Source organism: Amphibalanus amphitrite, unplaced genomic scaffold (genome assembly GCF_019059575.1).
Source record: "Amphibalanus amphitrite isolate SeventyFive unplaced genomic scaffold, NRLGWU_Aamphi_draft 000078F_arrow, whole genome shotgun sequence".
NCBI lineage: Eukaryota > Metazoa > Arthropoda > Thecostraca > Balanomorpha > Balanidae > Amphibalanus > Amphibalanus amphitrite.
Window position 1 is genome coordinate 725,966 of NW_024881574.1, and position 11,535 is coordinate 737,500.

At 47.7% G+C, this 11,535-nt stretch overlaps 1 protein-coding gene across 4 annotated transcripts in view; it reads right to left on the reverse strand.

Moving 5' to 3' along the window:
* Positions 1 to 950: 950 nt before the first annotated feature.
* The window catches only part of LOC122379450 (N-acetylgalactosamine-6-sulfatase-like), a 12,759-nt gene continuing 2,174 nt past the window's right edge, over positions 951 to 11,535 (reverse strand). For all 4 annotated transcript variants that reach the window (XM_043361684.1, XM_043361683.1, XM_043361685.1 and 1 more), the window contains exons 5-13: positions 11,428 to 11,530; positions 11,135 to 11,278; positions 10,702 to 10,892; positions 10,361 to 10,498; positions 9,638 to 9,753; positions 8,547 to 8,671; positions 5,158 to 5,260; positions 2,667 to 2,906; positions 951 to 1,430 (exon numbers count right to left, since the gene is read on the reverse strand). In XM_043361684.1, the coding sequence (XP_043217619.1) occupies positions 1,344 to 1,430; positions 2,667 to 2,906; positions 5,158 to 5,260; positions 8,547 to 8,671; positions 9,638 to 9,753; positions 10,361 to 10,498; positions 10,702 to 10,892; positions 11,135 to 11,278; positions 11,428 to 11,530 (1,247 nt within the window). In that variant the 3' untranslated portion in view covers positions 951 to 1,343. The remainder of the gene's footprint in view (positions 1,431 to 2,666; positions 2,907 to 5,157; positions 5,261 to 8,546; positions 8,672 to 9,637; positions 9,754 to 10,360; positions 10,499 to 10,701; positions 10,893 to 11,134; positions 11,279 to 11,427; positions 11,531 to 11,535) is intronic.

Below are 11,535 nucleotides of genomic sequence, written 5' to 3' on the forward strand. Positions count from 1 at the left end.
CGGAGCGAGCGAAGCGAGCGGAGTCTTACGTAGAATAACGGAAATTTCTGAGTATGAGCGGCCGGCCGGCCGGCCGGCCGGCCGTGGTCACGTTTCTGCGACGCTTATATCTCAGCAACCACTTGACCGATTTACATGCGGTAATTTTTTGTAGGATAGCTTCATTCCTTCTACCAAGTATTGGACTATTCCCGATGCATGTGGGTGACCCGTTATGCACGTGCCACGTGCAAAACGAAGAAGTGTCAGTTTTGTAATTGTTGCAATATCTCGGTAACTATACTTGGCCGATTGCGCTGAAAGTTGGCATGTAGGTAGGCACCCACTAGGCCTACCTACATACCTACTTCCTTTGATCCCGATGCATGTGGGTGACCCCTTATGCACGTGTCACGTGCAAAACGAAGAGGTGTCAGTTTTGTAATTGTTGCAATATCTCGGTAACTACTTGGCCGATTGCGCTGAAAGTTGGCATGTAGGTAGGCACCCACTAGGCACTGCATATCCATGTGCCAGAGTTGGGGTGCTGCTGCACGTGCGCACGTGCAGGGGTCGATTCCAGATCTCGAGAACGGCTGGACCGATGGCGCTCAAATTTGGCACATGGTTAGGGACCGGTTAGTAGGGTGCCGTGCAAGTCAGTTGGGACCCATTTTGCACGTGCGCACGTGCAGGGTGCCGCTTCCAGATCTCGAGAACGGCTGGGCCGATTGTGCTCAAATTTGGCACATCGCTAGAGACCGGTTAGTAGGGTGCCGTGCACAAGTTAGCTGGAGGTACCCCCTCGAAATTTTGCACGTGCAAGGCTCACCCTCTCGCTCGCTCCGTTAGTCGCCCCAAAAGGCGTTATACTTGTGAATAAATTCTACAGTCGAGAACAAATTAATTCATCCTCCACTTAAACAGGCACACGCAATATAATTCCAAATAAAACATGCGACGAAGCGTAACCTTGGCAATATCATTGTATTATAATTGCACGTATTTTTACATACATGGATCGGATGATCATCAAATATATAGGTACAGTAACACACAACAAATTAACAAAATTATGCAGGGTGATAAGGCAGGATTCACTGATACACTACTAGATGTGGCAGCTCGATGCTCATGCAGTAAAATAGAGATAAAATTATGTTTTTTTCATTTAGTAGGTATAGCCATTTTTATATAGAAATCTCACACATGCTGTGATATGTTCCAAATACAGCACCTGAAGTGACACTTCTAAAATCAACATCAGTAGCCCAATAACAGGCCCACCACTACCGAGTTTGTCAACCCCTTCCTTTGATCTGAAGACTGATCACATCCGAACATGCCATCTGAGGAGCCGTTGTCTAATGCGGCCAGTAGCATCGATAGGGGTCTGACTTGGGCGGTGTGAGACAGTCGTTCAGCGCCTCACATCCCGATGGGGACCAGTTCTGAAAGAAGAACACAGAGACACAAATTGACTGGCAATCAACGGGAAAACCGTACATTTGCGGAGAGCTAACGGACTGTTACATTGTTAACCCGGCAGTTGCTGGGGTATTTCGCCACCCACCGTTTGCTGGGGGGGGGGGGGGGCGTTAAACGCCCCCAGCCGATAACTCGAGAACCAATAGGCGCAGCGAAACGCACGAGGCGGCAAACGAAAGAACGCGACGAGACGCTTCAGATGAGTACTTTAAAGTTGAATTTTGAGGTCACAGGTCAGGTCAAGGTCAGGTCAAACACCTGAAATCGGGCTTTCAGTAGCATGGACTTCAGGACTTCGCAATGGGCGCCTCTCGTCATAAACTCTGTCAAAACGGTGCACAATCCATCATATAAGGCCTACAAGAGTGTCAGCTCCATGCAGGGGTCAGTAAAGCATAGGTCAGGGTCAAGGTCAGGTCAACCGGGCAGGCACATATCCCCTAAAATAAAAACTGATATTCGCAGCCTGTGACACATGTTTTATGGGTAATTTGGGGCGTAGAACACGATGGTGACATTCATTTTATCATATGTGTACGTGTTTGGCTAAAAAAGTTCAATTTAAGAAATTCATGTATCATGGTCGTGAAGTAGTCACGAGAAATTGCCAAGATCCAGTTCAATATTTTGGAAAATGCGGAACGATAATCAATAATCGAAGACAGCCACTTGATTTTCCATGGTATTGGCAGTCTAATGGCGTTTACGGCATGTCTATATGTCTATTCTGTGATTTTATATGATTTTTTGAACATATGCCGTTTTTGGTCGAAAACTCAGAAATCATGACGTCACTAAAACCTCGATATCTCAAAAATTTTCCGACCGATTTTTTTGAAACTTTGTCACAATAAACTTCAATCAATTCCCTACAGGTACCCAAAATTTGGCGCGCCTGCGGCGCGCCGTTTTTATGCTATGGCCCCGCGAAAAAAGTGGGGGCGTTTAACGCCCCCCCCCCAGCAACTCGCGGGTTAAGAAACGGGTTACAGATAGTACATATAAAGCTGAAAAAGTAATCTAATTGGTTGGTTCTGCACTATTAATATTATAAACATTTTCGATTCTCGTTATTCCAGATAAACGTTTTTGTTTTATTGTTTTTATTTAAATAAATTCTTCAAGCCCTCATCAATCTCTCTTTCTGTTTCTCTTTCTTTCCCTTTCTTTACCTCATCTCACCCCCACTTAATTCTCACCATGACGGCTTGGTCGCACCAGTCGAGAGCCGGCCGGCCCTTCACCATGTCGGTCACGTGATCGGTGATGACCTTGTACATTTTGTTGACCTCGGTCTGGTACTCGTCTGTGTAGGTGGGAAGCTGGTACATCTCGCCCGGGTCGCGGCTCAGGTCGATTACCACCGGAGTGTCGGTTCGGTTTATTTGTTCGGGCGTCGTCAGATTGGCAATGCTCATGCCCGGGCAATGGTCGGTACCCTGACGGCGAGAACGAAAAGTTTTAGTTCAGAGGAAGGAAGACAGGAGAAGTGGCAGTATAAAGCGCTATCAACATCACAGAACACGAGAGCAGTCGATTGAATAATGCCAACAGTTCGGGACGAGATGTGATACATTTAGCTTCAGAACTCGTGAATTGTGAAATATATTTTCAACACCGAGCTCCAAACGCCAGGCTCTAAAGATTCCAGAGCTTTGAGCGACTAGCTCACGCGGCGCACAAGTTCTGTCTCGAACTACAATGTGTAAATACCTCAAGTAGAGAATGAGGTCTACGACGGTCGATCGGTGGCGGCAATAGCGAACATTGGGCCATTTTTCACCTTATAAGACAAGACTTCCATGTTACGTCAAAACCATCCATGTATCATAAATCGTCGTGATCAATAGTCACTATCTACAGGGTGACACAAAAAAAAACGGTCATCACCAAATTTCGAATAACTTCGGAAGTTTTATTCAGATCATCACCAAACTTCGGCCACTTAACCTTCGCCCCAGTGGGGGGGGGGGGGCATATGTTACCACCCTGTCGCGTTTTTTGCGTGTGAATAAAAAACCGCGGCGCGTAGCGCCGCGCCGCTTGGGGTAGCTTTTGGTACATCAATTTTGGACAATGTGTGAATTTTTTTACCCCAGGTCATGTCAGGTCAGGTCACCAGGTCAAGTTAACTGACCAAGCCTAAAAAAAAGTTTGCAATCATGTCCAGCCTGCAGTGTTTGTCAGAAAGGTTTTAAACTTGGTGGATTGCATGCTGTTATGGGCGCCTACAATTTGTATATCTCGGATTTTTTATATCTGTGACCTAAGGTCAGGTCAGTGGCGTGACCTTTCCATTACAAGTCAATGGAGAAAAATGAAAATGCCTCTAGATCCGTGTGTACGCATCGGAACAGTCCAAATATTTCAGAATCACAATGATTTAGTCCACTCGTGATGACCAAGGTGTCATTTTTGCTGATAGCCTCTAGACAGGTCATCCGAGGTCACTTGAGGCTACAAACAGTTTTTTGCCAATAACTCGCGATTGGAAAGAGCTAGAACGCTGGGGATGGTCTCATTGTGTTTGTCTTGTTGAGACGCATCGACTGATATGCAACATGACCTTTTCCGGTAAGATCATGACCTTGACCTGAGGTCACATTTTCAAGTTGACCTTTCAAGGTCAAATTATAGTTCATTCGACGCGTCTCGGCGAGGGGAACACGATTCTGGCCATAGAAATGTCGTGGCTTTTTGTAGTCTAAAGTTATTGTCGAAAAACACTTTTCGTAAAAACACCTATTTTTTGAGTTTTTGCCCTCTGGAGGCTAAACCGTTGACCTGAGGTCAATATTGATAATGACCTTTTCAAAAGAAGAGTTCAAAAGCTATCGTTTTCTCTTCCATGCGTTTTTCTAGCTACCATAGTTCCTGAGATAGCGGCATGTTTTCTGAAAAATATTATGACAATTGGCAAATTTTGACCTTTGATGACCTCTGGTGACCCCAATATTGCTCTAAGGTGAAAAATGACCGAAATACTTTCAAACGTACGCATTGAGAGCTATCGACTGCTTTTTACCGCGTCTTTCTAGCCCTCTTAGTTTTTGAGTTAGAGGTGGGTGGTAACATAGGCCCCCCCTCACTAGGGCGAAGTTGGCTGAGACCGCCACTGGGGCGCGGGTTAAGGTCACACCTATGTAGCATACATCCACCAAGTTTCAAGTCTTCACTACGAATATTTTTTAGTACAGTGTGTGTTTTACTGACGCTCCATAATGTGCTCCAGGTGAGCGCCACGGCGCTGCAGGGCGTGGGCACACTTGCATCCGGCGGGCAAAGTTGTCGATAACCCGATGGCTGTGCACTTTACAGAGTGCAATGGCCTCTGGAGACAGTGCTCAGGGGGTGTGCTACCCCTGAAACGTTGTTCTTATCGGGTTATCGGCAACTTTGCCCGCCGGATGCAGGTGTGCCTACGCCCTGCAGCGCCGGGGCGCTGACCTGGAGCACATTGTGGAGCGTCCGTAAAACACACACTGTACTAAAAGTATTCGTAGTGAAGACTTGAAACTTGGTGGATGACTGCTACATAGGTGTGACCTAAAGTGGCCGAAGTTTGATGATGATCTGAATAAAACTTCCGAAGTTATTCGAATTTTGGTGATGACCGCTTTTTTGTGTCACCCTGTATTCAACACATCCTGATACCCTGCTACCCCTGTATCGATCCCGCTCTGGCCTTACATTTCCCAGCTCCTCAGGAGGCGTGGTGAACGTCCAGATGTGTGACTTGTAGTGTCCCACGCGAGCCGCCATCAGCAGGTCACCGCGGTAAAAGAACACGTTCCTGTAGCGAACGGACAAAGCGGCGTGACAATTTTAGCCAAGAGCTCAGAAGAAGTGCTTAGCGCGAAATGCAACACTTAGCAAACATGACTTTATAACAGCGAGGACAGACCGGAATGTGATGGAACACCGAACAGCCTGTAATAGAACACCTCACGTTTTTTACGAAGGACTCAATTCAGTATGTAATGGAACGTCTTAAGGACTGTAATGGAGTACGTAACAATCTATAATAGAACATAAAACGGCCTGTAGAGGAACGCCTACCGTTCTGTAATGGAATACGTAGGGTCTGTAATGGACCACGTAACGGTCTGTAATGGAACAGGTAACGGAACATATAAAGGCTTTAATGAAACGGTCTGCGATGCCGAACACCAAAAACCTTACAGTTTGTAGGTAATTGACTGAAATAAATAACGGCTTGTGATGGTGTAGAGCACGACGGTCCGTTACGTAACAACTGTACAGTGCACGGTCTGTAACGGTTTTAATTAACATAACGATATATGTTGTTTTAACCCTCGCCGGACCTATTGGTTTTCTACATACGCGCCGGCCGAGGGGGGGGGGGGGGCGGGTACGACCCCCCCCTCGCCGTTTCGCCCCTGGTGGAGCTAGCGCGTCGCGGAAAAAACGAGCGTGTGCGCCGTTACGAGACGCAGAGATTGGTACCCGATTTTAAGGTCCTAGGTCAACCGGTGACCTCTGAGGTCAGGTCAAGTGCCCCAAGGTACGGTTCAGTTTTTGGTGAATAACTTCGCAAAAAACGGCCGCAGAGCGCCGATTTTGGCAGCATCGTGTTCGTCTTGCTCAGGCGCGTCGAATGGTATACTTTTTGTCCGGGTCAGGTCAACTTGGGGTGTTAACCTCAGGTCAAGGTCAGGTCAGCACCCCCAGGTCACAAAGTTGGTCGAAAGGGGTCATGTCGCATGTCATTCGATTTGGCAGGTCTTCCTGAGTCCATTGGTGGCTTTCTCGTCTCGCTAGCTCAATTTGATCAAGAGTTATTGACGAAAAACTAATATGACCTTGATGACGTCATAAATGACGTCACGCAAGGTCAACATTGCAAAAGTGACGCATCTAACCTTGCAAGGAGTGCATAAAATCACGATTCTGTGTGCTTGAGATAGTTGGAGATCGTTCCCGGCGCCAGAATAGCAGTTTTCATTTTTCCCCATTGACTTATAATGGTGAGGTCACGAAAATGACCTGACCTCATATGACCTTTAGGAAAAATCCGAGATATACAAGTTGTGGGACTCATAATGGATACTAGATCCTGCAAGTTTCATTTCCCTGTGACATCTCCTCTGGCAGTGAGGGCGTTGCGAAGTTGCGACATCTGAAGACCGTGCAGAGGTTCACTTATGACGTCATAGGTCAGTGACCTGACCTGACCCAAAAATGCGGTTGGTGTCAAAAGATGCGGCTTGGATCAAAGGTCAGGTATGCCAAGTTTCAGCTCTCTATCTCCAGCGTGTTCGGAGCTATCGCGAAAAAACCCTATGGGGGGGCGGCACCCGCCCCCCCCCCCCTCGGCCGGCGAGGGTTAAAGTCATTTTTTCCCAGGAAATTAGTTATGTATGGTCACTTTTCGGATTATTCTCTGGGATAATAATATCTAACTCACCAGCAATGCCTATATACCAGCCTCATCCAACCACGCACAATCCATCAAGCGCGGAATAATAAAAAACATGTACGATCGAGCCCGAAATGTCTGCAGCAATGCATCAGCTCGCCACAAAGAAGAAAAGACACTGCAGGATATATTCGCCTTGAACGGCTACCGAGGTGACTTCATTCGAAGATGTTCGGCTGATCAGCCAGCGCCGCCGGAGTCGGACCAGCCGTCTGGGACCGGTCAGCCAGCGCCGCCGGGGTCGGACCAGCCGTCCGGGACCGGTCAGCCAGCGCCGCCGGGGTCGGACCAGCCGTCCAGGACCGGTCAGCCAGCGCCGCCGGGGTCGGACCAGCCGTCCGGGACCGGTCAGCCAGCGCCGCCGGGGTCGGACCAGCCGTCCAGAACCGGTCAGCCAGCGCCGCCGGGGTCGGACCAGCCGTCCAGGACCGGTCAGCCAGCGCCGCCGGGGCCGGACCAGCCATCCGGGAACGGTCAGCCAGCGCCGCCGGGATCGAACCAGCCGCCCGGGACCAGTCAGCCAGCGCCGCCGGGGTCGGACCAGCCGTCCGGTCCGATCAGCCGTCCGCGACCAGCGAACCGCCCTCGTTATGTCTCCATGCCTTATGTGAAAGGAGTAAGCGAGCCCATCTCCCGCTTTCTACGCGCTCACAATGTAATTGTAGGGCATTCGTCAAAAACTCTAAAAAAGTCACTAGTTAACGTGAAAGATAGGATTCCCAAGGCCAAGCAAAAGGGTACGATATATGAAATGCAATGTGAATGTGGCGAAATTTACATTGGAGAAACAGGGCGCCCAAAAGATGTCAGGCTCAACGAGCATGCTAAAGACATCGAGCACGGGCGGGTACAAAAGTCGGCACCCGCTCGGCACACTAGGCAGTGCGGTAGAAACATGCACCCCATGGAAGGCAAAACTTTGGCATGTGAGAGTAACTGGAAAAAGAGAATCGTGCGCGAAGCAATAGAAATAAAAGAAAAAGATCCATACATGAACCGAGATGTAGGAAAATTTGGCCTTAGTCCAATATGGGATTTCACCCTTAGAAATAGGTCGACATGAGCATAAGATGTCATCCATAGGAACTAAACATACACCCGGTTGTGCAAATTGATCTATTGTGTCCGATGTATCTCTGTAGACACAAGATAGGTAGTAGGTATCCATAGGTATATGTAGAACTTAGAAGATTGGTTCATGGTTGCACTACTTGTTATGTAGAGGAACATGCAAGCTAAAAGACCGTGTCAGTTTTTTGGCAAGTGATATATTTTTGAAAAATGTAACCCGTCTAGGGAATAATTTTGGTGTGTGGTTTTTCATACATGTAATTGTTTTTATTTTGTCCAGTGACCAAGGGTGAGCAATATCATCCGAAATATATGGACTTGTGAGTTAGATATTATTATCCCAGAGAATAATCCGAAAAGTGACCATATATAACGATATATAATGGAGCACCCAGCATTCTGTCTATAATGCAAATTTTTGGAGAACTCAGGTTTGTTTTGCAATAAAAAAAACACAATTCTAACGCATGGTGTTCTACCTATTGAACACAAACCTTCCCTTATGGAGCACCTAGCCGCCTATGATGGAGCACCTAGCCGTCTATATGATGGAGCACCCGTCACCCACCGATCTGTGATGGAGCCGTCCCTCAGGTTCTCGGTCAGATCGATCCCGTCCACCACGCGATCATCGGGGATAGGCTGACCGGCCAGCTGAGTGAACGTGGTAAACAGGTCCATCTGGGTGCCCACCTGTGCAACAAGTCACGTGACAGAAACAAGTGACGTCAACAACTGACCGAAATGATCAGGTTACACTGCACCGGCACGTGACATCTACCAGCACTCAAGCAGTTATAGTGTAATCGGTAACAAGTTTAAGTCAGGAAGGCTTCGTAGTGATTTTTTAGCATACATATTAAAATCATGACCCTAATCTTACCGAAAAGAGCCAGCATTGATATTCTCTTAGACAGTGCATGCAACTGTAAGAAAATGCAAAACGATGTGCGCACCATTTCATCCATCGTATTTTGTCAGTAAAAAAAAAAAAAAACTAGGATAATGATTGCACATTTCTAACAGAAATCACTGAACACTGAACACTTAACCATTACCTATCATGATGCAATGGCTGGTTCCTTGTTGGCTGGTGCCAACTGACTTAAGAAGCAATTTACGCCACTTTGAGACAGAGCATTGACCGATAGTGAGCAAAGAAACGTCCGAAATATACTGTATGCTTGTTTTGAATGCTATCATCTTCGTTCAGCGTCTTATCAGGCTAATCTTTACTGTCAAGTGCGCGTCAAGATGTCAACAAGATGATACCACGGAAATATAACACTTAAGATCACTGAGTACAGGGTTTCAGAGCGGTTTTTGTGACTCTGTGCAGCTGCATCGGAGTGGAAACCGACTCTCGAGTCCGGTTTTTCGGCTGGAGCCGCGTGCCGATTTACGACCTTGCACTTTATACACCTCATTTCGGTGTGTTTCGAAGTCCGATTACAGACCGAAAGTAGGCAGATAATTGACTAGTTAGGTCTCACTGGACTTCATCTGTGAGCTGTCACCTGTCACTTGAAGATGTCACCTCACTTGACCTCACCAATGACCTGACGACTGCCTACTGACCTGACCTGCGAGGGTGTGAGGACTCTACACTGACGATTTCTCACTGACCTGACCCTTACTCTGACCCTGCAAGCCACTGACCTGATGGCTGACGGTTCCCGGCGCTACCTGGCCCGGCCACCAGGCGATCGTAGGCACGCGGAAGCCACCCTCGAAGGTCGTCTGTTTTCCGCACAGGAGACGGCCGTTGCTGCCGCCTATAGCGGAGATGTGAGACAAATTTGTAATGTTTCTACGTCGATATTGCAGGTAATAAAAACTGATCTAGATTCGGAGCTGCAATCTTATTATTATACTCAAGAGCATGTACTAAGCAGATTAAGTGCACATACTGGATGCCTGGGGCCCCAAACATTGCATTCCCGTACCTGACAAGTTAGTTTTGTTTTACCCCAATCGGATCCCTTGTGCCACATCCACGTTGACGTTATATTATTATTTTGGTCTCTCTCTCTCTCTCTCTCTCTCTCTCTCTCTCTCTCTCTCTCTCTCTCTCTCTCTCTCTCTCTCTCTCTCTCTCTCTCTCTCTCTCTCTCTCTCTCTCTCTCTCTCTCTCTTTCTCTTTCTCTTTCTCTTTCTCTTTCTCTTTCTCTCTTTCTCACTCACTCTCTCTCACTCTCTCTCTCTCTCTCTCTCTCTCTCTCTCTCTCTCTCTCTCTCTCTCTCTCTCTCTCTCTCTCTCTCTCTCTCTCTCTCTCTCTCTCCTTCCCTCCCTCCTCTCTATCTGTATCACTTTTCTCCCTCTATCTTTCCCTTATCTTTCCGTTTTCTGATTCCTCTCCCCTCTCTATTCATGATACCCACCGTGACCCTTGTCCACGAGGGCTGCGCCGTTGTCGGACGAGAAGAACACGAGCGTATTGGTCATGTTGTTGTCTCGCAGCGCGTTCAGGATCCGTCCAACACTGTGATCTAGCTCCATCATGGCATCGCCGTAGAGACCTGGGGCGCATGGTTTTGGATTGATTGGATGGAACTGGAAGTACATTGCTAAATGATGAATCGCGTTGTAATATTGAATATTGATACTAATTCAAATTTTCACTTTCCCTGTCATTTTTATTCTGCAAGTTTTGTAGCTTACGATGGCATAGCAATCCTACTTAAATCATCCCTATCCTGACCAGAACAGCTACCGCACTGACCTCGTCGACTCTTGCCGAGGAACTTCTTTGAGGCGTAGTGCGGCGCGTGTGACGCATCCGGCGTCCACAGGAGGAAAAACGGAGCCGACGCGTTCACCTGCGACTGCAGGAAGCTGACCGCCTCGTCAGCCAGCTGGCGGGTATAGTTGGACTCCCCCGTCTTCCGGTCAATCTGGAAGTCTTCGAAGTACCTGCGAGAGGCGGATACAGATATTGCATGAAATGAGCACGCGATGCGATGGGCCGCTACGTAATTCTAGAGATTCTAAGGTATCCTTGAACAATGACACATTACACAACTGTCACTACGATTTATAAGCATTTTGGGGAAAAACACAGATCAAGCGAAAATTGCTCTTTGAACGAATACTTCGGTTATTTTATATTACCATATTTTCATTACCTATTGCGTTTATCATGCGCCGATGCTTACCGTCCCATCATGTTGCGGTCCCTATACACGGGAATGTTGGGCGTTTCCTTATCGTCGTACGGCCCGAAGTGGCAATTGGGCGCTCCAAACCACGTGTCAAAGCCATGGTCCATCGGGTGGTACTGAGGCCGGTGACCCAGGTGCCTGCCGGTTGGGTCAGCGCACATTGATCACAACCAAGTAACGACAAGAAACGTATGCATGAAATACACATTACACACAGGTGTAAATGTATTATGGACCGAAAGTCAGAAATTTTGCTTATCACAGCCTTACGATGCCAGCCAGCTTACCACTTCCCGACGAGAGCCGTCGTGTATCCAGCCTTCTTTAGCAGCTCTGGTAGAAGAATCTCGTCGTCCGAAATTCCACCGACAATCTCCTGAGGCGTATAGGCTGAG